General features: G+C 46.0%; 1 protein-coding gene across 1 annotated transcript in view; it reads left to right on the forward strand.

Moving 5' to 3' along the window:
- Window positions 1-24,689, forward strand: part of LOC119168417 (uncharacterized protein C19orf47 homolog) — a 52,846-nt gene that overhangs the window by 23,109 nt on the left and 5,048 nt on the right. Inside the window, exons 7-8 of the mRNA XM_075866763.1 lie at window positions 8,299-8,464; window positions 10,838-11,026. Coding sequence (XP_075722878.1) covers window positions 8,299-8,464; window positions 10,838-11,026 — 355 coding nt within the window. The remainder of the gene's footprint in view (window positions 1-8,298; window positions 8,465-10,837; window positions 11,027-24,689) is intronic.

Genomic DNA, 24,689 nt, shown 5'->3' on the forward strand with positions numbered 1-24,689 from the left:
GCGTATTATTCGCACCTCCACTTTGCCACTGAAATTTTTGGGTTTTTGGTGCGGGTTATACGCACGAAAATACGGTAACGCATTGCTACAGTTTGGGGTGTCAAAAATAGAGCGGTGTGGGAAAAAAAAGCTTGCGGGCCTTACTTTTTTGCAGAGTGATTGCAGGAACACCAATATTTGCTACAATAGTGCTCTGTGCAGAGCATGGCTGCAACAGCGAAAATTTCCAGGGGAACTAGCATATGCTTTAACCGCCCGCATACATGTGTTGTATGCAGACATGCTTAGTCTGTATATGCCACTGCGCGGCCTCGCCTGAGCGAACAAAAACGTGGAGGACACCAGAGTTTCACCTTCAAGAGCAGATTGTGATAGCTTAATCTGGCAAGAGTAGAACACAACTGCTTAAACTGGCAAGAGTAGAACGTGACAGGTTAATCAGGCTATGTTCATATCACCTTCCCAATGGCCAGCTTCGCTTTGCTTCTTGGTGGACACCTAAGGTGTGCCTCAAGAAAAGCTAAAGTATATGGTGTATCTGAATAGATCAGCATTAGTGTGCTCGGGGATGTATGCATGCATTGTGGCCGAGCGGCTGATCGCATCATGCCATGGAGTGAGGGGTTGCAAGTTCAAGTACACAGTCCAACTCAAACCGGAGATTCTTTTATTATTTCATTATTTCCATCTACTTTTGCTCACAGACAACACAGGTTTTTTTCGCTCAAAACCAAAGACAACGATGCTGACAGCGAAATTCCAGCAAAACGAGTTTTTCAACGCTATCGCGCAAAAAACTTGCATGGCCGTAATCGCGCATTAAATCAAATGATAGGACATGACTGACTGACTATATGTAATGGTCCCTTTTCAGGTCGGGGGGGGGGGGGGGGGGGCAACGCAACCATCTTTACTCGAACTGTGCATGCAACTGTTATTGCAGTAACCAAATCTGTCCTTCATTTGTGGCGTAAACTCTCAGCATTGGTAATACGCTGCCTTTTCAAACCTTGTCTTGACTAGGAACACCTCATGAACACACTAACATCGAAAAAGATGTCTATAATACAGTGCCGACCACTTATATCGTAACCGCTTTTTGCGCGGCACCGGTTATAACGTTGTCCTTTTTGACCACCGATATGTCGCCCATAGAACTCAATGTACAGGCCGACCGTTTATTGCGTAGGCGCGCGAAGGAGAATACCGGTTATAGCACGGAGTTTTTAGGCGCGCGACCATAAAATCGGCAAACGGAGCAGGGTCGGCACGGTTTCCCGGCGCGCCGGAACGTTGAGAGTGTGAGCAGGAGGGCGCACGTGGAGACCGCCACGAAAAGTCAAACATAGCGGAGAAGAAAAGAGGGTACAGTAGGGAGGGAGTCGGGGAGACCTTGGAAGCAGGGAGCGTGTTTTCGTCACCGTGGCGACCGTGGCAGCGTCCAATCCGGGTGCGCAGTGTTGGGGAGAGAAGCGGTAGCATGCTTTTTTTTTTTTCGTCAACCTTCTTCTTTTGCCTCTTTGGATTTCCTGTGTGCGCTTCGCCGTGTCGTTGCCGTCTGAGAGCCCAGAGCACGTGTGTTGCGTAGCTCCTGTCGCCATGGCGTCGGCGGCGTCTTCAAGCGGTGTGAAAAAACGCCGTGCCTTATCGCTGGGGATTAAGGAATGCGTCATAAGGGACATCGAGAGTGGCCTGAAAAAGGCGTCGGTGGCGGCGAAATACGGCGTTTCCGACACGACCGTGTCGACCATCTACAAAAACAAGGACAAACTGCGGCAGCAGCTGCAGCAAGATTCGTCTTCCCTGTCACAGAAGAGAGTACGTACGTCAAAATACGAAGACGTGGACGCAGCGCTGTTCAGGCGGTTCCGCGAATTAGGGCTCAGAGCATCCCAGTAAGTGGCCCCATGCTCCAACAAAAGGCCAAGTGTCTTGGAGCTCTTTTAGGCCACAACTACTTCAATCCACTCAACGGGTGGATTCAACGTTTCAAAGATCGCCATGGCATCAGCTGCAAAGTGGTGTGCGGAGAAAGCGGCGCTGTCGACGACGAGTCTATCGAAGTCTGGCTTCGCTTGAACTTGGAGAGTATGCTGTCGACCTATACTGACAGAGACATTTATAATGCCGATGAAGCTGGTTTATTTTATAACCTTTTGCCCAACCGCACGCTTGTGCTGAAAGGCGAAGCCTGCTCCGGCCGCAAGGTCTCAAAGGAGCGCATAACTGTATTGTTTTGCGCCAATTTGGACGGGAGCGACAAGTGCCGCCTCTGTCATAGGTAAATTGGCAAGGCCACGTTGCTTTAAAAAGCGAGAGTGCCTGCCAGTGACCTACAAAGCCAATAAAAAGGCGTGGATGACGCAGGATTTGTTCACCAGCTGGCTTTGCAAGTTTGATGAGTATATGATGGCAGAGAAGCAGCAGGTCGTGCTTATCCTCGACAACTGCACGGCCCACAACGTCAAGCCGAAGTTGACTGCAGTCAACCTAAAGTTTTTGCCTGCCAACACTACAGCAAAAAGTCAACCTCTCGACCAGGGTGTCATTGCAACCGTAAAGGCGCTGTACAAAAAGCGCATTTGCGAGAGAGTTTTGCTGAGCATGTAGCAGCAGCAGCCTCTTAATGTGAACTTAAGAGGCGCAATTGACATGGTGGTCGCTTCATGGTGGCAGGTAAAGGCCGATACCATAAGCAAGTGTTTCAAGAGGGCAGGCAGGCTTCGTGCGCAATGCTGAGGCTCTGGAAGATGATGAGCAGAGCGACACGTCGCTCGCCGATGAGACCCTCAACACTGACGACGTGTGGTCTTGCCTCGTTGACAGCAACTTTGTAACCGCCACCGACACTTTCCAAGAATTTGTCGATGCCGGGGAGTCGGCACTTTCTGTCTGCGAGGAAGCGAGCACAGATGACGCGATCGTCGCAGCGGTGCGCGGTAGTGCGGAGGTTGCAACGGACGACGAGTCGGACGGCGAAGACGATGTCGACCCGATGCCAGAACCAGATTTCTCGTGCAAAGACGCATTGGAATACCTCGCTAAAGTGAAAACATATTGCTCGAAAAACAGTTTGAGCGAGAAATCGCTTCCGTGCTTAAGCTTTGTGGAGGACGAAATTGTTCGCACAGCTGTTCGCAAGTATCGCCAGATGAAAATAACGGCGTTCTTCCACTGATGCCGGACTTGAGAACTTTATTTATTTATTTATTTATTTACATTTCACCTACATCGCCGTGAGGCATTACGTAGGGGAGGTACACATAATAATTTAACTACATAGTTTTCAATCGAAACAATAGATTCGACAAATAAAATAGCACTCAAGATATTTTAAGAGAAGAAAGAAAAACATTCGAATGTTGGTGAGCGAAAACAACGTCACAGTCATGCATTTGTAAACACCCACACGCTTCGAGACAGCAAACCATTCTTAGTGGCAGTGATATTGTAGGATTTGTTACAAGGAAGAAAAAAATTTTCATTATCAGTTTTATTGACGAGATCATCCGGTAGACTGTTCCATTCCTGTATTGTTTTTACGAAAAAAGAACTGCCAAAAGAATGGGTTTTGTAGCGGTATTCTAATATTTTGCGTGAATGGTCTTGACGGTTAGAGACGTACGTTGGTGTGAACAGATAATCAAGAGGGTTAATGGCATTTCCATTATAATATATACAATGAAGAAATTTAAGCCTCAGTTTCTGCCTCCTTACCATCAGTGTCTCCCAGTTCAATGCTTGTTTCATTTCTTTGATGCTTGCAAAGGAACTATAGTTGTTGCTAACAAATCTGGCTGCTTGGTTTTGAACTTTTTCCAATGCGTCAATTAAGTATTGCTGATGTAGATCCCAGATTACGCAAGCGTAATCTAGAATAGGTCTTACATACATGAGATAAAGGGGTTGTTTCACAGTCTGTGAAGCTTGCTTAAAATTTCTGCGTATGAAGTATAGCATCCGGCCTGCCTTGGTCACAGTTATGTCAATGTGTTTATTCCACTTGAAATTGTCGGAAAAATAGATGCCCATATACTTATAATAGGATTCATTGCTAATTATTGAATTATTTATTTCGTATCTTGTGTCTAGTTTACTAATCCGATTGGTGAATGACACACAGCAACATTTACGGACGTTTAGCCTCATTTTCTATTTTTGGCACCACGTTGATATTCGGTACAGATCATGCTGCAGAATTTCAGCATCCTTGTGCAATTTAATCGCTCTAAACACTACACAATCATCTGCAAATAACTTAAGGGGGACATGGGTCTTGAAACAATTTCGCTTACTTTTTAAGCAAACTTAACGAAACTTGCCAGTCTTGTTGTTTTTTTTCTGCTGATTTGAAATATGCAATTATTTTTTCCATCAGCCAATTAGTTCTCAAGATAATTAGAGGTAATCCGCCATGTTTTTCCGTAACAATAGAAAAAAAAGTACTCATCAAAAAACTATAATCTGCATATGTCAGATACTAGAAACACTGGTGATTGCAACATAGCAAGCAGTTTTTTGATTAATTGCTTGTAAGAGATTTTACAGCTAACTGAACTTGAGCACTTGAAATAGTGCCACCAGTCACCCAGAAATAAAGCAAATTTAAAATTTGCTCGAAAGAAATTTCAAAAATCTGTTTGCTACATTTCAAACACCACCCCATTGGCTTTGTCCTAAAAAAAGAATTATAGCTCTATCTACCCGCAGTGCTGAGATATTGCTTCGGCAAGCTTGCAAGAAGTCAGAAATTCAGCTTTCGAGAAAATGAGCAAAAACACAAAACGTCAAATTTAATGAGAAACACCAGGAAATATTTACATGCTTACACTAGCAAGTGCCTAGTATCCACCAGGAACATAGTCCTTTTGACCTTTGTCAACTCTGTGGCGCTTTCCCAGGACCTGCTTCACATTTTCAGCCGACACATGCTTTCGAGCAGATGCGGTCATCCTCCGCTTTTTCTTCTCTGCCAGGCGTTTCGAGTTTTGCCGGCCAGGGGTCAGGCTGAGCTTTTTGAGGATGCCTGTTGCAGCTCTTGTATAGCCAGCATTGAACTTCATGACGGCCTCACCGACAGGAGCCTCAACAGTGAACAGTGAAGCGTGCCGCTCCTTTGGTGCAAGCGCCCAGATCATGGCGTGCAAGCTTTCATTGTTATTCTGCGTCTTGCCACGCTGGCACCGCTCCAGCAGCTTCCTATCCGATAAGCGCTCGTAGACAGGCAGCAACGCTTCACACACATGGGCGGGCAAGCTGTAGCGGTGCTTTGGCGGCGACTGTCCTTTGGCCTCGGCTGCATTTTGCTGGCACCACGAGTCAGGGCCTGTTGGACAAAGGCTGTGGTTGGGTGCATCATCACGTGAAGTGACATGTAAGTAGGTTGCCATAACAGCCCTGTGCGTTGCATCTACATCCCCCTTGTGGGACTTCAAGGCCCACCCATAATATGATGTCAACTTGTTGACCAAATCTCCAGTGAGTCTGCCCTTGACCCCAAGGCCATGCCCCTTGTGCTGGGAAAGCAGCTTTCGCAGGTTTGTCCCCATGCGCTTCTGGACGTGGTTGACGCAGTCCTCCTTCAGGATGTCCATGTAGCCGTACACCTTTTCTTCCTGCAAAGCGAGGTAGGCCCGACTGTCTCCGTCTGACAACACGATTGTGTAGCGGAGGTTGTGTTTGGAGATAGACCTTCAGAAAAGGATAAGTGCAGCCTCAACTTCCATTTCACCAGCTTTCTTGCTGGTGTTTTTTTGACATTGGTGGTTTTCCACCCACGTTTGGTACGAAGGGTCGTTCTCCTTAGGCTTCTGCTCACAGGCTGCACAGAAATTGCTCAAGACAACATAGTCCAATACAAACCCTGTAAAAAGCTCAATCACCGTTCCGACGCCGATGTGGGAAGAATGTCCGCGAGTCATCCAAGACCCATCGTAGGAAACGGCGATGTTGCCAGGTATGTTTGTACCGAGCTCGCGATAGAGCTCTCGAACGGAACTCGCGCACTCGGTCATCAACTCCTCGGAAGCAGAGGCCACTGCAGGCGTCAGTTTTTTTTTTCACATAGTTTTGCCACGTCTTCGTGTGCAGACCCCGGTGCGATATATTCATGGCAGAACAAATGTCGTTGAGCGCCGTTTGACGATTGCCGGTGCTTTGCATTGCACGCGCTGCGAGGATGTTGACGCTGAATGGGTTTATGTTTTGGTCCCCGGCCACACGCGGCGAACTCCACGCTGACGAAAGGTCACCACAGTTGACGCACGTAATCAAAAGCTTCACGGCCAGACCGTACTCCCGATCGCATTTGCTGATATTCACATCACCGCCGCAAGTTTTACACTTCACGCACCTCAACAAGTCATTCACACAGTCTAAGCTGATGACGACGAAGCTCACGTTGTCAGCCGAGTCGGCCGCGGCACCGTCACCGGCAGCAGCCAGGCGATCTTGTTTTCGCGTCGTTGCTGAAATTGACGCCAGCTCTTGTAGCTTGGCTTCGGCATTTCTCGCATTTTCGTGCAACTCTGCTGGCTGCAGGATTTTTGTATCAATGCGAACGCGGCCACTTCCACTCGCACTTTCACACGCTGGTGGAGCCATTAGGCCTACACCAGCCGGCTCGGCAGCGGCGATGCTTGGCGCTGATGACCGGCCGTCCTCGACGCTCGCTGCTGGTGCTGCCCGACGCTTCGTGGTGTTAGCGATGAGGCTTTTTTTTCTTTTCTTTCCGAATCTGTGCACTGAGTGGAACTTTCCCGCTCGAGACGCCGACGCACACCGCTCCATCGTCGATCGCAGAATTCAGGAATGGCGCCGACGGGGGCCAGCAAAGCGCGCACAACGCAGCCAGAGCAGACGCCACAAGCCGACTTCAGCCAATCATGCTCTGAGAAACGGTCACGTGCACTAAACAACCAATCGTAGCATGCGTTTTTACTCTTTTTTGATGGTTGTTTTCTCCGCAACCAATGAACGCACATAAGCCACAGTGGCGGGAATTTGAAGGGGAAAAACTGCTCTTTCAAACGATACCAAAATGGTCGCGAGTGCAGCTGTGGACATGGAGTTACGAATTTATAAAAAACTGGTTTTTGGTGTCCGGAGCTGCGCGAATTCCGCACGCGCACGGGCTAGGAATTTAATATTACAGCTAAAATATTGATCGGAGAGATATGAAAGTCAGTACACCTGTAAAAAAATACCTGTAGTTTCTGAAAATGCTGTTTACAAAAAATTGCTTTTTTGGCGATTTTTGGGCTCCAAAGACCCGTGTCCCCCCTTAATGGGAGAGGTAATACCATCGACTATGCTATTAATATAAATCAGGAAAAGCAAAGGTCCTAATACGCTCCCCTGTGGTACACCGGACGTCACGGTTACCGCAAATGATTTTGATCCGTTACGCACTACGTTCTGCTGTCTGCTGTTTCCGTGCGGTGTTGTGATTGTGTTGAATGTGTATGCGAGTGAAAAGTGTAGTAAGTTGCTTTTGAAAGGTGGGTTGCCCTTATGACATAGGCAAAGGCCGAAAAAAGCATGCTTTGGATATAGCGCGGATTTTTACTACTCTCGTGACTTACGTTATAAGCGGTCTACACTGTAGCAGTTAGACGAAGCATCACAAGATGTCGCTACCATCATTTTGCCAGTCGGTATTCTGTAAGTGCCATGCATACACTGAAATACTGGACATGCTAAAACTCAACTTGCTTGTCGATCACACACTAAAACCAACAAAGCTTGTCAATCAGCTGCAGTGGACATATATAAAGCAGTGACAAGTTAGGCTTGTTCATAATTGTTCGTTGACTCTTGTGCGATAATGCACGTATGGGGAGAAGATGAAGATCGGTGATGCACAAAAACTTTACATAAGATTGATTTTTCACTTTCTCGTGTCTGTCCGGCACCCTTTAATTTGTCACGTGCACAAGCGTGACGAATTTTTCGTAAGCAACAGAACTTTCTTTATGAGATATTCATACGAGTTTTCTCCACGGCATGGAGTTCCAAAATAAGTGGACAATTTTTCACTTTCAAGAACCTTTCTCTATGTGTTGAGCTTTCACGCAACTGTTTTTTTTTTTTTGTACACTCAGACATTATTATAACAAAGTTGCATCAGGCGTGAAAATCAGTTTGTTATATCCGAAAATTCATTATAAAGGTATATTCTTAACACTAAGTGTAGTGCAAGAATATTTTTCATGAACTCCGTTATAACCGATATTTTGTTATATCTTGAGTTTTTTCTATCAAGGCTTTAGTGTACTAAAACACGCTACCTTGCCCCAGTCGGGAAGCAGCACTGTTTTTCAGCGCCTGGGGCCAAGCACCACTGAGGAGCCCAAGAGTGATCCACCAAGGACGGTGTTGACCACCAAGCGGCAGCTGCCCGCACCCTACCAAGCCGTCTTGGCAGCTGCAGCCAAGCCGAGCCGAATCATCTCGCTCACTAGCTGTAAGTGCTATCAACCCTAACATTGGTCGAACTCTCAAGGCAGCTTTTCTGCACTGCGAAAGTTCATGCAGTCTGTCATGTGGTGGTGCCATGTGGTGCCGCAATCTGTCAGCATTGTGATTCCTAGGAGCAGTGCATGGTGGCATGTACTTCTTGAGCCTTTGAAGCCACCAGCTTAACACGGCTGCATTCCTTCGAAACATCTTTGTTGACTCTCTAATGCTCTGTAAGCTCAATCATACAGCCGGTCCTGAACATATCAAACTCATATTTGTTCTGCGCTTCACTGCTGGAAAATCACCCTTGAGTATTCTATGGAAAAGAATAGGCCACCTGTGGGCATATATATTGGAACACTCATACACCAACGCATTAAGTTTACTGAGTGCTGCGCTGTGCCGATGACCTGATATAAGGTAGATTATATCTCGGTTGCATTCCTTGAGTGAGGGTCTTCTCTTGTGTGCACCTGTGGCAAAAATGTGATCACGTTGCCTCGGTAAGTTGTGCGATGCCTGCCAGTGCACAGGGGTAGAGGTGTTGCACCATCCTGCGCCAGTGTGACCTGCCAGGGTGAAGCTGCCCATAAACACCAATTCGCGCATACAACGGCAAATTTAGCCAAAGTTTCATTATAAACTGAGCAACACGCGATGGATACACAAGGGGCGCAGCCACATTCTGTAATTTCTCTGCCGAGCAGTTCAATCACGTTGCATTTCGGTTCATGAATGATGCTTGCACATTGCGTGAACCTAAACCATGCATGATCTTGCGCCACGGGAACACAACACGCCAGTCTTGTGAAAGGGGCACTAAAGAGCAGAGTGGACTGGCAGAACATAGGAGAGGCTTTTGTCCTGCAGTGGACGTAGTCAGGCTGATGATGATGATGATGATCAAAGAGCAGAACGTTTTTTCGCATATTGGTAAAGTACAATTTCACAATCCCGAAAACAGCCCTCTTGTCAGAACAAAATGCAGGTGAAGACGCCAGTTTGGAATTCCCACACCAAACACCATGATATCATAGATTTTGTAGGCGTCCACTGGGTTCTATGTAGCCTCTAATTGATAAAAATGTAGCATACAGTCAAATCCCACTACAACAAAACTCACGAGGCACGGAAAATATTCCGTTGTAGTGAAATCGAAAAAAACATAGCTGATCTGTGCTAGCTAAACAAAGGAACGTTTCTTTTTAAAATTAAAGAAGTATTCACTGCTTCCTATTCTTTCCCAGCAGCGTCAAGACGCGATTCACAGTAATGCATAATGAGGTCATGGTGAAAACGGCTGAAATAACGCCTACAACCGCATTTGTAAACGTACCAAACAGTTGCATTAACACGTTAACACTAGCAGCTGTCCGCCGTCAAAGTGTATCCGACAATGCTGACATGGAGGCATGGTATCGTGGGGCGGTGGCTTTTCCCTTATTCTATGCCATTCTTATCATTCAAATCTCGCGGCTGGCGGATTTGGTTGATAGTGCGGACGAGCGGCCGCTCTGATTAGGTACCACACTGGCCAAGCGCGAATAAAATGATAAGCATTGGAATCGGAAAAGGCATCGATCCGCGGTTGCACCCAGCAGCTGCGTGAAGGAAATTATGAACTGAGGGACTGAGCTTCTGCTTCGGATTGTCTGCGGCTCGAAAACAAGCCAGGGGCAAAAGCAGGGCCATCCTTCATGAGCAGGGCAGTCTCATTGTCATCGCTATCGAGCAATGACAGCGCTTATGCTTGCTGAACAGTGGCGGTTTTTGGTGGTGGCAACGCGTGTTTTAGAATTCGTCGACGTATTTCAAGGTTCTCAAAATGCATCAATGTGTTAAAGATAGGGCTTCCTGTATGGGAATAAATATCTAAGCCTGGAATTGCATCAAGAAACTTCGTTGAGGCGAGACGGCAGAAGAAAAAGTGTTCGTTGTGGCGACAATATTTATGCATTCACTCCTATGGACTGCTGACGAGGAAGCGTGAATTTTCCGTTGTAGCAGAAATTTCGTTGAAGCGGCGTTCGTTGTAGTGGGGCTCGACTCTATTATAATCTCTTGCATCTTAGCATATTATCAGCTGTTGCATATAATTCAAAAATAAGTTCGTTATGTTTAAAAATGTGTTATAAAAATATATGATCACTAACGCTATATTTATTGTAGGACTATTGTTTATTTACTTTGTTATAGGCAATATTTTGTTATACTGCATGGGTTTGTTATATCAAGGTCTGAGTGCACTGTAATGTGCGTCTCAAAATTCTAGGTGCTCGAATATCCACACCGGCTCATAGATTACGCATTGTTGTGCCTTCTTCTCGTTGAAATCTTCAGCTGATGTGGTTCTTTTCCTGTGCATATGACATTGCAGCCGCCAAAACAGCCAAGCCAGTGATGCGAAGGCAGGTCCTGCCTCCGACAGCATCGTCTCGTGCATCTCTTGGAATCGGCGATTCCAGTGATGGTGGTGGAGGAGGAACGGTCATGTTGCGACGGTCGATCACTGAGGCCACCTCTGGAAGGCTAGGAGGCTCGCAGGGGCGCTTTAGCACTTTTGCAGGTGAGAGCTTAAGAGCTATTCGTTAATCTCTTGTTCAACTTGTTAGATCCACTGCCGCTCGTCGGCAAACGAACTGCCGTCTACACCTGAAACGACACTAACATAATATTTGTTGCCGAGATTTTTACCAATTGTAACGATGGGGTGCCGACATTCATAGACACTGTCGCGGGGTTCGCGCTACGAGGTGCGATCGCGAAGAGACTGACACGTGCACGCTGCTTGACGCATGCACTGCCAAGGATTGCTTGGAACAGTGGCTAGCAGTTTCGCACGTCGTCACTCGAAAATGCGATGCCAAACGCAGTGCGCACAGATTTTGGTTATCGTAGCTACACATTTCACACATCGTCACCGAATGCCACCGCCAAGTGCATTATGCGCCTGCTGCACTGTCCACGCAGCCGCGCACTCCACCGTCATATGGAGCGCTGTCAATAAGCTTTTGTGATGCAATTTAGACGTGCTTAGAGCCGTGCTTGGTATCGTCACGGGCGTCTATGAATGCTCTGAGGCAATAAAAGCCTTGTAGATTCCGCGACGGGCCATATGATGTTGCGTTTCACGGCTAGAGCGGCAAGCGAGCGTGTATGAAGCAGGGACACGAATGTTTATATGCTTGTCTGGCGTCATTAATTAAACTGTTATAAAATTCCTGTGCCAACAGTCTTCTGCCCATAACTTTGTTATTTGGAAAGAAAACATAGGCCGTCATGGTGTGAGCCGTTTTTTTGATGCAATAAACCTCTCTCTATATAAAAAATGTTCAGTGGTTATTTGTAATCAAGTACTTAATTACGTTAATGACAGCTTGAGCACAAGAAATCTGTGTGATCATTTTTGTATGTGGTCTTATTGAAATAGTATCTTTTCTGTTATGCTTATAACACCACTCCTTCATACGAAGAAGAACTTTTGAAATTAATACTTGGTATTTGTAAATGAAGAAAAAGAAGTTAAAAAAGGCAACAAAGGCTTGCTGGTCAGAGACCACATGCCTGAGAAGTCAAAGGTCAAATATCACAAGCCAAACCTGAAATCACAATTTTTAGGGGTTTTAGAGACGTAAAGAGAAGTTCAAACTTTAAACGCAGTTTTCTCAATACTGTTTTTTTGGCATTTTGCTCATCCCATCCACGAGGTTAAATGAAGAAATAATTTGTCTTTTATCAATTAAGTACAGTAGACTCTCAATATTTCAAACTCTGGTAATTCATACTTACGGCTTATTGAAACAAAATTCAATTTTTAGGATGGCTCTCTATTCTTTCAATGTATTTAAGGGGAGATGCGAGTCGAAAAATTTCTCGTATTTCTGATTTTTATTGCATTGTAATCTTCAAACCTTCTTCTTTCATCTGTGAAAATTTAAAACCTAAATTCGAACCGCAAAATGCAAAAAAATGTGCATGAAGGCATCGCAGTGGCTCAAAATTTCGTGAATTTGCGCCGATATTCGCCATCTTTGACTGCGCGCTGCTCCCTGTCGCAGTGCCGCCCGCCATCGCGATCGGTTGGGAAAGTTGCGTCCGGCCTTCTTCTTACTGCTCCGACGACCGCTAGTTTCGTACGTGGGCAAAAAAAAAATAAAAAACGAGGCCTTTTTATCACGTGGTTTGAGCGGTTTGAAACGCGCGGCACCCTAAGCCGCATCGCCATTGGCTACCGAGTCATTGTCAGCTGTGTTGGTGGCGGCCATCGGCATTTGGTCCGTCTGCTTTTCTGTGCATCTACGCATGTTTCTGCGATGACAAGCCCGACAAAGTGCAACGTGAGACCGCAGAAGTTTGGAACGAAGCACAAGTTCAAGGGAAGGCGGCGTAAAGCGCCCCGAACGACGGCGACGAACGAGAACGCGCCTACGTGTGCTAGGCCTGACGGCGGCATCAACGAGTGCGCGAGCGACAGCGGCTGCGATGAAGGGATTGACGCTGCGCTTTCTTTCGTCAGTGCTTCGGAAAAGAAGCTCGGCTTCTTCGAAAAAGACGAAAGACAGCTCGATGAGGTTTGTGCAACGACAGTTTTGTGCGACACCCTCTTGCTGACGGCACTTGCGGCAGGTGCGGCATGCCCTGCTTGCGGTATTCAAAAACTTGCCATTCGGGAGCCGGCAGAAAAGCGCAAAGGACTTTCGTCGCTCCTCGAACTTCATTGCGAAAACAGCGAATGCTCAGCGACTGTTCTTTCGTGCTCCTATACGTCACTGCGTGTTACGGCGGATGGCAGCAGCCGAGTGAGCCAACGGTACGACAGTGGGAGCTCCCGAGATAGTTTCGCTGTAAATGTGAAGGCGGTGGTGGCTGCACGCCCTGTCGGCATTGGGCATGAGCAATTGTCGAGATTTTGCTCCATTATTGGACTCCCAAAGCCAATGCACCACCGAGGATTTTTTTCGATAGCAAAGAAGGTGCACACCGCTGCCCTGGCAGCTGTGAATGAAAACTTGCACCGATCCAGAGAGTTGACGAAAGAAGTAGCAGGCGAAACTGATGTGGCTGTTATGTTCGACGGCACTTGGCAGAAGAGGGGCCACAAAAGCCACAACGGGATTGGCGCAGTTATCTCCTTAGATACTGGCCTCTGCTTAGACTTCGAGATCATATCAAATTACTGCCTGACATGCAGTAGGCACAAGGATATGGGCCCAGACGAGGAAGTGTGGCAGGCATTCCATGGCCCAGTCTGTGAAAAAAATGCAGACTGTTCCTCCCATGCCATGGAAACGGAGGCTGCAATGCGCATTTGGCAGAGAACATTGACTTATGACACCCCACTGCATTTCATGACATTCTTGAGTGACGGTGACAGCAAAGCATATAGTGCAGTTGCAGAGTCAAAAGTCTATGGTGCTGTCAATATAGAAAAAGAAGACTGCACTAATCATGTGGCCAAGAGACTTGGCACCGTGCTACGGAAGCTGCATGTGCCATTACCACGAGGGCAGAAAATGAAAGAGCCAGCCATTCAGAAGCTCCAAACACACTATCAGATTGCCATAACAAGCAACAGGGGGAGTGTACGGGATATGTACACGGCAGTATGGGCTTCGTATTTCCACTCATGCTCTACTGACAATGCTGGCAGCCACAAGTTTTGCCCTGCAGGAACAGAGTCGTGGTGCAAACATCAACGCGCTGAAGCACTTGGTGAACCTGCACCACGCCACACACCTCTCCTGACAAAAGCACAGGGATTGGCTGTTTTGCCCATTTATAAGCGGCTAACGGATGAGAAGCTCCTTGCTCGATGCATCAAAGGGGAAACCCAGAACGCATCGGAATCCCTGAACAGCAAAATTTGGCTACTTTGCCCCAAGACTAAGTTTGTCTCCTGAACGGTTGTCGAGACTGCCGCAGCTATGGCAATCCTGTGGTTCAACAAGGGTCATGCTACTTTCGAGCACATCCTGGAAGAGCTCAACATACTGCCATCTAGAGATCTAGTTACTTTCAGTGATTCCCGCCATGCGAGGCGCATCAAGAGAATGTCCGAGCGTCTGACAGCAGAAGCAAGGGCCCACCGTCGTCGTGGAGTGAAAAGGGCATGGCTAGAAGAGAGTGCTCGCAAGGACCGTGAAGTCACAACCTATGCTGCAGGACAGTTCTAGTAACTTGCAGTGCTTTTCAAAGTTCTGTTGAACATTATGGCCAAAGATTATGCATTTCTAACAACTCTGTGAAAAAAAAAAGGTTTCAAACTTTCAAATGCGTTTTTCTTCTTTTGCAGTTTTGTGTGATCTGTGCTTCTTATACACGCTAGTTTGTATACTTAGAATTGTCATACCTCTATGAAATTTTGCACATAGTATGATGAAGGCCCATAGAGTGCAAGTATCAATTCAGATTGTCAGTGCTGCTTGATTATGTTTTTCAAAAATTACATAACATTGAAAGCCCTTGGCAACTAGAGCCATAGTAAATTTTTCTATTTTATTATTGTATTTCACCTTTTTACACACAAAATTTATATAGTTTTTTGCACTCTACAGTTCCAAAGGATCATAGTCAGCTATATCTGCATGCTTTATCTCAAATTTTTATAGGTCAGAATTGTTGCATAACAATGGCCATAATTTTGCAGTATCTGACCTGCAGAAAGGAAACCAAGCAATCTACATGAAAATAAATGACATATTTGAAAAGAAGAGAAAAAACTTTATTAGCATGCCAATTTGTGTTAAATTCAGACTCTTATTAAAGAAAATCATTTTTCGAGTAGCATCTCCCCTTAAAAGCCTCTAATACACACTCCATCATTCGGTTAATTCATACTTCTTGCAGCTCCCTACCAGAAAATATGTACTGCTTTCCCACTACTATTTAAAAATTTGCGTGCTTATATAATCCTAACAGTACCTCAGGCCTTCAAGAAAAAAAGCTTTGCTAGTGAACGAATGTTTGAAACAAAGCACACACATGGTAAACAGTGATACTTCTCAACTGGTATAGGGAGCTTTGTGCTAAAGGCACATACCAATAGCAATGAAGCAGTTGACAATTCACAGTTTCTTTAAGAGGTGTGATAAGCAGTAAATGGCCAATAAACTTATGGACCTTGCACCTATGCTTTCTGTTCATTGCGTGCAGTTATGATTTAAGAATGCTTGAAAAAATTTTAAATGTGGTAAAATCGATGCCTAATCATAATGTGTGGTGCATTTTACCCAGGGTCATCTAGTATGTGGTAACTTCTCATAATTCAAACTTCCTGATAATTCAAACAAAATTCAGAGGTCCCTTCGAGTTTGAATTACCGAGAGTCAACTGTATTTGTGGTATCGCCTCAAAATTTTTATTCCCGCAGGGGCGCCTGCGCAAGTAGGCGTTTGGTGTGTAGCGACACCACGGACCCGAGCTAACGGGGGAGTTTCTACTCCCTCCCACGCCTAGCCGTGCGTGGCTTTGCCGTGTCCGGGGAAAAGGGGATCCTGGGGGTTGAGCCGATGCTGGGTGATTGGACTTTTAAGGCCCCCCGGCAGAGGCAACACACCCCTTTGGCCCCGGCTTCACGTAGACGGCACCCCTGGGCTGACCCACCCAGGGGAAATCGGCAGTCGCCTTTTCCTATCTCTCTCTCCCTACATCTTCGTCTTTATCTCTCACTTTTTATCTGTCCTGTCTTCTCCTCTCTTCTGTTTACTTCCAAACTTCCTGGCGGCTAGGGTTAACCCTGTGCAAATAGCCTACCTTGGTCTAGGCGCATTGGGTTATAGTAGCGTTGTACGGCTGGCGTCTGCAGGTTTTAGCACCCGCAAACTTGTAGCGTCCCCTCGTTGGGCTCCGTGGTGGGTGGCCGCCAACGCTTCTGAAGAAAATTAAACTGGCATGCATAGAGCATTTCCATTATTAAGTGATCGTACCGCCTTAAAGCGCGTACGCACCGAAGACTTAGGATTTTTCAACCGATCAACTGAAAACTTCCCCCATTTTCATGTTATACATAGTGAGATAAGCAGCAAGCAAGCCAGAACTGTATCCCCCTTTGTAGTAGCCAGATGTCTCACAGAAACTCTAGGAGCCGGGTACAAAGTTACCAAAATGGCCAGCGGAGACCTCCTCCTTGAAGTTCGAGAAAAAGAACAGTTTGAAAAGCTACAGAAACTTTCAACTTTTGGTGACACTCCCATCACTGTAACGCCACACAGATCCATGAACACAACCCGTGGAGTAGTATCTGATGCTGATTTGCTCGGCTTGACTGAAGAGGAACTTCTGGAGGCGTGGAAGAGTCAGAATGTGACCAATGTACAAAGGATCACCATTAGAAGAGACAACAAGGTAACACCAACAAAACACCTAATACTCACGTTCGCTTCCAGTAATCTGCCAGAAAGTATTCAAACAGGGTACACTAAGACGTCGATCAGACCATACATACCTAACCCACGTCGTTGTTTTAAATGCCAGAAGTATGGCCACGGCTCACAAAGCTGTCATGGTCACCAAACCTGTGCACAATGTGGAGTGTCAGGCCACAATTCTGGCAATTGCGAAGAACCATCACACTGTGTGAACTGTGGTGGAAATCATGCAGCATACTCACGGTCTTGCTCATTTTGGAAAAAAGAAAAGGAAATCATCACATTGAAAATTAAAGAAAATATCACATTCAAGGAAGCAAGACGAAGAGTGTCGCCATTTTATGGCGCTACATATGCTGATGCGGCGCGCCAGGGGGCAACGCCGCACCAGCCCTCGTCACTCCTTCGGCCAGCGCAGAGCGAGCCGACGGCTGTGGCACCTGCCCCCAAGGCGGCAGTAGTTCAGTCTACTCCGCCTCCTAGCGAATTCAGGCCGGAGACTCCAGGGTCCTCTGGTCTCAAGGCCTCCCCTCACCAGGCGAGGCCTAAAATCCGAACCACCAGCTCGCACGTGCGGGCATCCAGTGCCTCCGAGGAGGCAATGGATACGTCGGCACCCTTGGTGCCGAAAGAGCGGCGTGGCTCCTTGGAGCGCGCCAAGAAAACAAAAAGGCAAATAACAGGGCCTGGTAACGGCCCTGTTAGTGAACTCAAACTCCCCGTCTAAACAGCCACTCGCTTTTCGTACACACAGCATTATTTTACATTCACAATGAACACACAAATTATACAATGGAACGTCAGGGGCCTTCTCAGAAACCTTGACGACATCCAAGAACTCTTACACGAACACTCACCAAAAGTGCTGTGTGTACAAGAAACACACCTTAATTCAAAACACACAAAGTTTCTTCGTAAATACGCTATTTTTCGAAAGGACCGTGATGATGCCATGACATCATCCGGAGGTGTTGCCATCATAGTGAATCAAGGAATTGCATGCACACACTTACAACTCCAAACATCCCTTGAGGCAGTGGCTCTTCGAGCGGTTCTTTTTGATAAACTGATCACAATCTGCACTATTTACATTCCTCCTAGCTATCAGCTGCAAAAACGTGATCTACACTCTTTAATTGATGAACTTCCGGAACCTTATGTTCTCCTTGGAGACTTTAATGCGCATAGCAGGCTATGGGGTGACTCTCGGTATGACGCGCGAGGTCGACTGATCGAACAGTTCCTTCTCTCGTCGAGCGCGTGTCTCCTAAATCGAAAAGAACCAACCTATTATAATCTCGCCAATAACTCCTACTCCTCCATAGACCTAAGCATAGTATCTCCATCTCTTGTGCCTCTACTCCAGTGGAAAGTCGTCAGTAATCTGTACGGAAGTGACCACTTCCCCGTAGTTTTGAGCTCAAATACAGTAACTGAATGTCCACCACTTGTTCCCAAGTGGCTCATAAACAGAGCCGACTGGGAACGGTTTCATACCATCGCTCGTATAGATTGGAGTGACGTATGTACTTTAAGCATTGATGTTGCTGTCGACTACTTCACAGCTTTTTTGATTGATGCTGCAACAAAATGCATCCCACAAACAAATGGACACCCTGGAAAACGGCGTGTGCCATGGTGGAACTCTGAATGCCGAAACGCGCGCAAACAGCAAAACAGAGCTTGGAGGCTGCTTCGGAACTCACCGACAGCCGAAAATCTTGACACCTTCAAGAAAATAAAGTCTCAAGGCAGGAGAACGCGTCGGCAGGCCAGAAGAGAAAGCTGGCAGAAGTTTTTGTCAGGGATCAATTCATACACACGGGAGGCTAAAGTCTGGAACATGGTCGGTAGGATAGCAGGAAAACAAGTACACACACTTCCACTCGTGGACACTCGGGGTGATACCTTGGAAGATCAGGCAAACTTCCTCGGTGCACACTTCGAACAGGTGTCCAGCTCATCCCACTATACTGACACTTTCCAAAAATACAGAACAAGAATAGAAAAGCAGAAACTTGAACACAAATGCACTAGATCCGAAGCATATAACCAAGCTTTCAGTCTAGCTGAGCTGCAAATGTCTCTAAACTCCTGCAGTACTTCTGCCCCAGGTTCTGACCGCGTGGTGTATGAAATGTTAAAAAACCTACCAACCGAAACACGAAAAACCTTACTTTGTTTGTACAATGCTATCTGGTTTTCTGGCGCTATCCCTACCTCCTGGAAAGAGGCTATTATTATTCCCATTTTGAAAGAGGGCAAAGACCCTTGTTTACCCTCGAGTTATGGGCTTATAGCACTTACAAGCTGCTTGTGCAAAGTCTTCGAAAAAATGATAAACTGCCGACTTGTGCATTTCCTTGAAACAAATAATTTGCTCGACCCATTTCAGTGCGGGTTTCGAGAAGGTAGATCCACCACAGACCACCTTGTTCGTATCGAGGCACAGATCAGAGACGCCTTCGTCCATAAACAATATTTTCTCTCTGTGTTCCTCGATATCGAAAAGGCTTATGATACAACATGGCGTTTCGGAATTCTAAGAGACCTTTCCCACCTTGGCGTGCGTGGAAGAATGTTTCACATAATCAAAAGTTACCTGTCAAACCGGACATTCCGTGTCCGAGTGGGCACGGTTCTTTCCCAAACATTTGTTCAGGAAACAGGCGTGCCACAAGGTGGTGTACTTAGCTGCACACTTTTTCTCATAAAAATGAATTCCTTGCACTTGACCATCCCTCGCAATATGTTTTATTGCACATATGTCGATGACGTCCAGCTTGGCTTTAGGTCTTGCAATCTGGCATTGTGTGAGCGGCAGGTTCAGTTAGGTTTAAACAAGCTCTCTAAATGGGCAGAGGAAAACGGATTCCGACTGAACCCACAAAAAAGCACGTGTGTTTTGTTCTCTCGAAAGAGAGGCATGCACTCGGAACCTGACATTCGACTGAACGGGCAGCGTCTGTCCGTCAAAGCCGAGCATAAATTCTTAGGCCTAATCTTGGACAACAAGTTGTCCTTCGTGCCGTACATCAAGTATCTAAAAACAAAATGTTTAAAAGCCATGAGTGTTTTAAAAGTGTTGTCACGTACTACTTGGGGTAGTGATAGGCAATGCCTCATGAACCTCTATAGAAGCCTCATTCGCACCCGCTTAGATTATGGGGCCGTTGTCTATCAGTCTGCTACTCAAAGTGCCTTGAAGATGCTGGACCCCGTGCACCATTTGGGCATCCGCCTTTCTACGGGTGCTTTTCGCACCAGCCCCGTAGAAAGCCTTTACGTTGAGTCAAATGAGTGGTCGCTTCATCTGCAAAGAACCTACATGTCCTTTGTTTACTTCCTTAAGGTGAAAGCAGACAAGGAGCACCCCTCATACTCTACAATTAATGATTTGTCGAGCTCAACTCTGTTTCAAAACAGGCCTTCGATGAGGCAGCCCTTCTCAGTTCGCCTGAAGTGTCTAGCTCAAGAAACTGCAGTATCACTTGAACACAGCTTAATGGCTCCTGTAGCATACCCGCCACCGTGGCAGTGGCAGACTATAGACTGCGATGTGTCTTTCCTAGAAGTTACAAAACATGCGCCTATTGCCCATATCCGAACATACTTTTTGGAACTTCAACACAAATACACACATCCTGAGTTCTTCACAGATGCCTCCAAGACTAACTCCTCTGTGTCCTACGCTGCTGTCGGCCCATCCTTTTCGGATGCTGGCCCTCTTCATCCACGCACAAGTATCTTCACAGCGGAAGCTTACGCGATACTTGTGGCAGCTAAACACATAAAACAATTACAAATACAAAAAGCAGTAATTTATACAGACTCCCTCAGTGTAGTAACGGCTCTGCACACTCTTAAAAAACACAAAAACCCAGTCCTTGTCTCACTTTACTCCATTTTATGCACACTCTACGCACTCAAACAACATGTTGTAGTGTGCTGGGTGCCAGAACACCGTGAGATTCAAGGCAACGTGAGGGCGGATCAGCTCGCTGCATCCGTTCATGAGAGCACCGCCATTACATCCATATCAATCCCGGCCCTTGATCTTAAGCTGTCTCTCAAACGAAACCTCCGGGACTACTGGCAGAGCAAGTGGGATACACACACACAAAACAAACTACACGTTATTAAGCCTTACCTTGGTCATTGGCTGCCTGTATCGAAATCGCAACATACAGAGGTAATACTAACGAGACTCAGGATAGGACACACATACACGACACACACATATCTTTTGTCTGGTGGCGATCCACCATTGTGTGACAGATGTGGTGAACCATTAACCGTCCTTCACATGTTAATCCAGTGTAAACACTTAGAAACTATAAGAAAACAACATTTTACATTACCCTACCGACAACATATACCTTTACACCCTGCAATGTTCGTTGGTAGGGAACCGCTTTTTAGTCATAAATCATTGTTAGCGTTTTTAAAAGAAATTAATAATTTTCATGTCATACACCCGGGCATTCCGTAGCACGACCTCTCTAGAGAGGTTTTTGCTGCAGCGGTTACACAAGAAAGCACTTGCCTCACGGCCCTTGGACGCAAGGGTATGAACGAGTGAGGCACTTGTGCTAATGCCATTCATATCCACCATCGTTTTTTACAATCACCAACTCTTCTCATCTATCCTCACCACACACACCTTTCACGGCATGGTCATGACTTTATTACTTGTATGTTTTTACCCGCCTTACCGCGAGGAATTTTATGGCCTTTATACAGCCGCTTATCACAATCATTGTCCATTTTCTTAGTAACAGGAACTGGCGCTCTTTGGCCGTGAAATGGCCCTTGCGCCACAAAACTTCAAAAATCATCATCATCATCATCAAAATGTTTATGGGAGCTCTATGAGGTCATTCTTAGTGTCTGTGTCACTTTTCATCAATATCCAACCTGAAACAAGAAAGTTCGTTGAAAAAAGCCTGTTGAAAGCTTCGACAGGCTTTTTCTCACAAGTGTGTTTTGGACATTGTGTATTGCTCGTAAAAAGTGTAACACGAGAATGGCTAGACTGATTTTTATGTATTTTTTTTCCTGAATCCCAAAACATTTCTTCAGGGTCTGACAGTCTTTAAATTCTCGTTTATGGTCCAGTTTTTTTCTTAGATGACTTGTACATGACACTGTTTCTGACAATGTGTGTGCAGCCATGATGATCTCTATAGAAAAGAAGGGATAAAAAAAATTGGCCCCGTATCTGCATGTTACACTGCAAATGTCGCCGAAAGATTATAGTCTTGCATCTGGAGAAAGTGAACAAAATGTTTATTTGATGTTCAGTGCAAGTAAATCAGTATATGGTATTCTGGAGGCGCTGCATTAGAGTGCCTCGAGCATGCAGGAGAGGCGAACGAGTGCATCAAGTCACATCACCCGTGAGACATGAGCACTATCTGGCAGTTATCTTGGAAAACAAAGTGCGCGACGGGTAGGTGCCACCACCATGTCATCTTAGCAAAGTGTTCGAAACACTTGCCTTTTCGTGCAAGCATTGCATGGTCAGCGCAGCAAGATAAACGCTACGGTCCTTCGAATTACTTATGTATGCCTTTTCTAGTAAAACACGCACATCTAGAATATTCACGTGTTGTTACGATGCCTCAGATATGTGCAATTATTGCTTTTAATTGACAATCGCACAAGTATGAACGTTGAATCTTGAGCAATATTGGTGGGCGCTGCGGATGGGGTTGGCCGTTTGGGGTATCGTTTGGCGCCGTTTAGGGTATCGTTAAGAGTGGACAAACAGAAAAACGCACAGACAGACAAACCAAAATTTTTGCGTCAAAGGTTCCCAAGTACGACTATCGTCTTGATAAATTCTGAGATTGTCATACCCAATAGTTCTCTTTTAAGTGAAGATCAACACCATTTGCAGCTTCCTGGTATGTTTTGTTACAGCGCTAGGCTATCCATGATCAGACCATATAAGTCGAACCATGTAGCATGATGTAACTTGAGAAGTTCTGAAGGTGTCATGATGAAACTGCATAATTCCCTATTCAAGACACTCATAAATATGCATGCCAAATTCGACTGCTCTAGGTGAACAAATAAAACAGTTTTTTTTTCAATGCCACCTCCTTTCTCCCTTAATGTGTTTCTCACAAACTACCCCACACCCACCACTATATGACTGACTGAAAAAGAAAAATTGCATCCTTGAGGCAGTTTTACGAACCAAGAACCAGGCACAACCTTGAAAACTGAAAGATTGTGATCGTTACCAACCTTGGAAACACTACAGAACTAGCCACAGGAAGCCAAACTTGACCAAGAGGATGGAAAATCAGACATGGCGGCTTTCAAAATCTAGTGCTAGAACTCAAAATGAGCGATTTATTGTAGAAAACTGGAACATATATCGAATTCTTTTAAAAAGAACACAATGAAAAGTCGACGCTCGTCCTATATACTGGTGATCAGCAGAAAAAAAGGGGAAGTCTTGCAACAATGGGCAGCTGAAGTCAAAAGCCTCTAGTGAGCATTAGCAGTGGCGCCATCGGGCAAGGCAAGCAAAGCGTACAGTGTACAGTTAAACCTGCTCATAACGAACTCCCATATAACGAATTCCTCGATATAACTAAGTTTTTCTGTTCCCCGTCGTTTAACCATAGAAGCACATGTATTTGCGACCTCTATGTAACAAAGTAACAGCAGGAGACAACCTTCATATAACGAATTTTCTCCACGGACAATCTAGGAATTTCGCTCTGCATTTTGGTATTTTGGTACGAGCATGCATCTTCTGCGGCTGTCCCGACCCCGCCGAAGCGCGAAGCGGTGGCGTCGTGCACAACACCAAGCGTGAAATAAAGCGCTCGTTATTGCGTGCTGGCGAGCGAGAGGCAGGCAGGCGAGCCTGCACCTCACGAGCCAGCGTTGCCGCTGGCGCATGCACGGGTGTCGTCCACCCCCGTCCTCTCCTAACCAAAATAAATAAAGGTAAGCTACTTTTGCGCGTTGGCAGTGTCACGCGTTTACAATAGTTAGCGTCACGTATGTGCGGCTGTGTGGCGTATGGGAAGCACTTTACTGAACAGTATTCTTCGGTATCCGTGTCGATGTCCATGTCGTTCGCTTTTCGTTTTCGACGTCGTGCCCTGCGTGCATAGTTTCATTGCGTGCGAATTGTGTGGCCGCCAAGGGCGTTCAGCTTTGCTTTTTTTTTTATTGCGATAGCAATTATATGGACAATCTCAGCTGCTTTTTTGCCATCATTCACCATATATGTATACGTATGTATAAATATGGAAATTAAAGAAAAAACGCCACCTGAGCTCGGTGCCCAGTTAGTCACAATGTGCTAACGCGCGCTTATCTTCTATGCATGCTTTGCCTTGTGAATGAAGGGGGGAGGGGCAGATGCTTATGTGTGCACTTATCCTTCGGTGGGGAGAATCGCGCGCCTTCGACTTTGACTGGAACTATTGTGTTCAGTTGCCAGGCGCACAAAATTACTTCGCTCGCTGGACAGGCGACATTTGTGAAAAAGTGTGCTTTTCAAACACAGTGAAGTAACAACTAGGGCACTTGTTAGTTCACACTCGTATCTGTACCTGTGATTGCGTTTTGTGCTTTGTTTTCTTGTTTAAACAGCGCGTTAAGTGTCGAGCGGTAATGTTGTTAGTTCGCTCTCGTCCTGTGTCATTTGTGCGTGAGCAGTGTGTTGCACGTTTCCATCTGCTTGCCGTTCTCAGCCTTACATTCCAAGTTGTTGCTATCGCATTTATTGCTCCGCCCTTGCGGCGAAACTGTGAAATTTTTTAATTTCGGACAACCGTGTCATCACCAATGAGAAGATGTCAGATTAGGCGCTGACGGAAACTCTCCGAGACC

Source organism: Rhipicephalus microplus, chromosome 6, assembly GCF_043290135.1.
Source record: "Rhipicephalus microplus isolate Deutch F79 chromosome 6, USDA_Rmic, whole genome shotgun sequence".
NCBI lineage: Eukaryota > Metazoa > Arthropoda > Arachnida > Ixodida > Ixodidae > Rhipicephalus > Rhipicephalus microplus.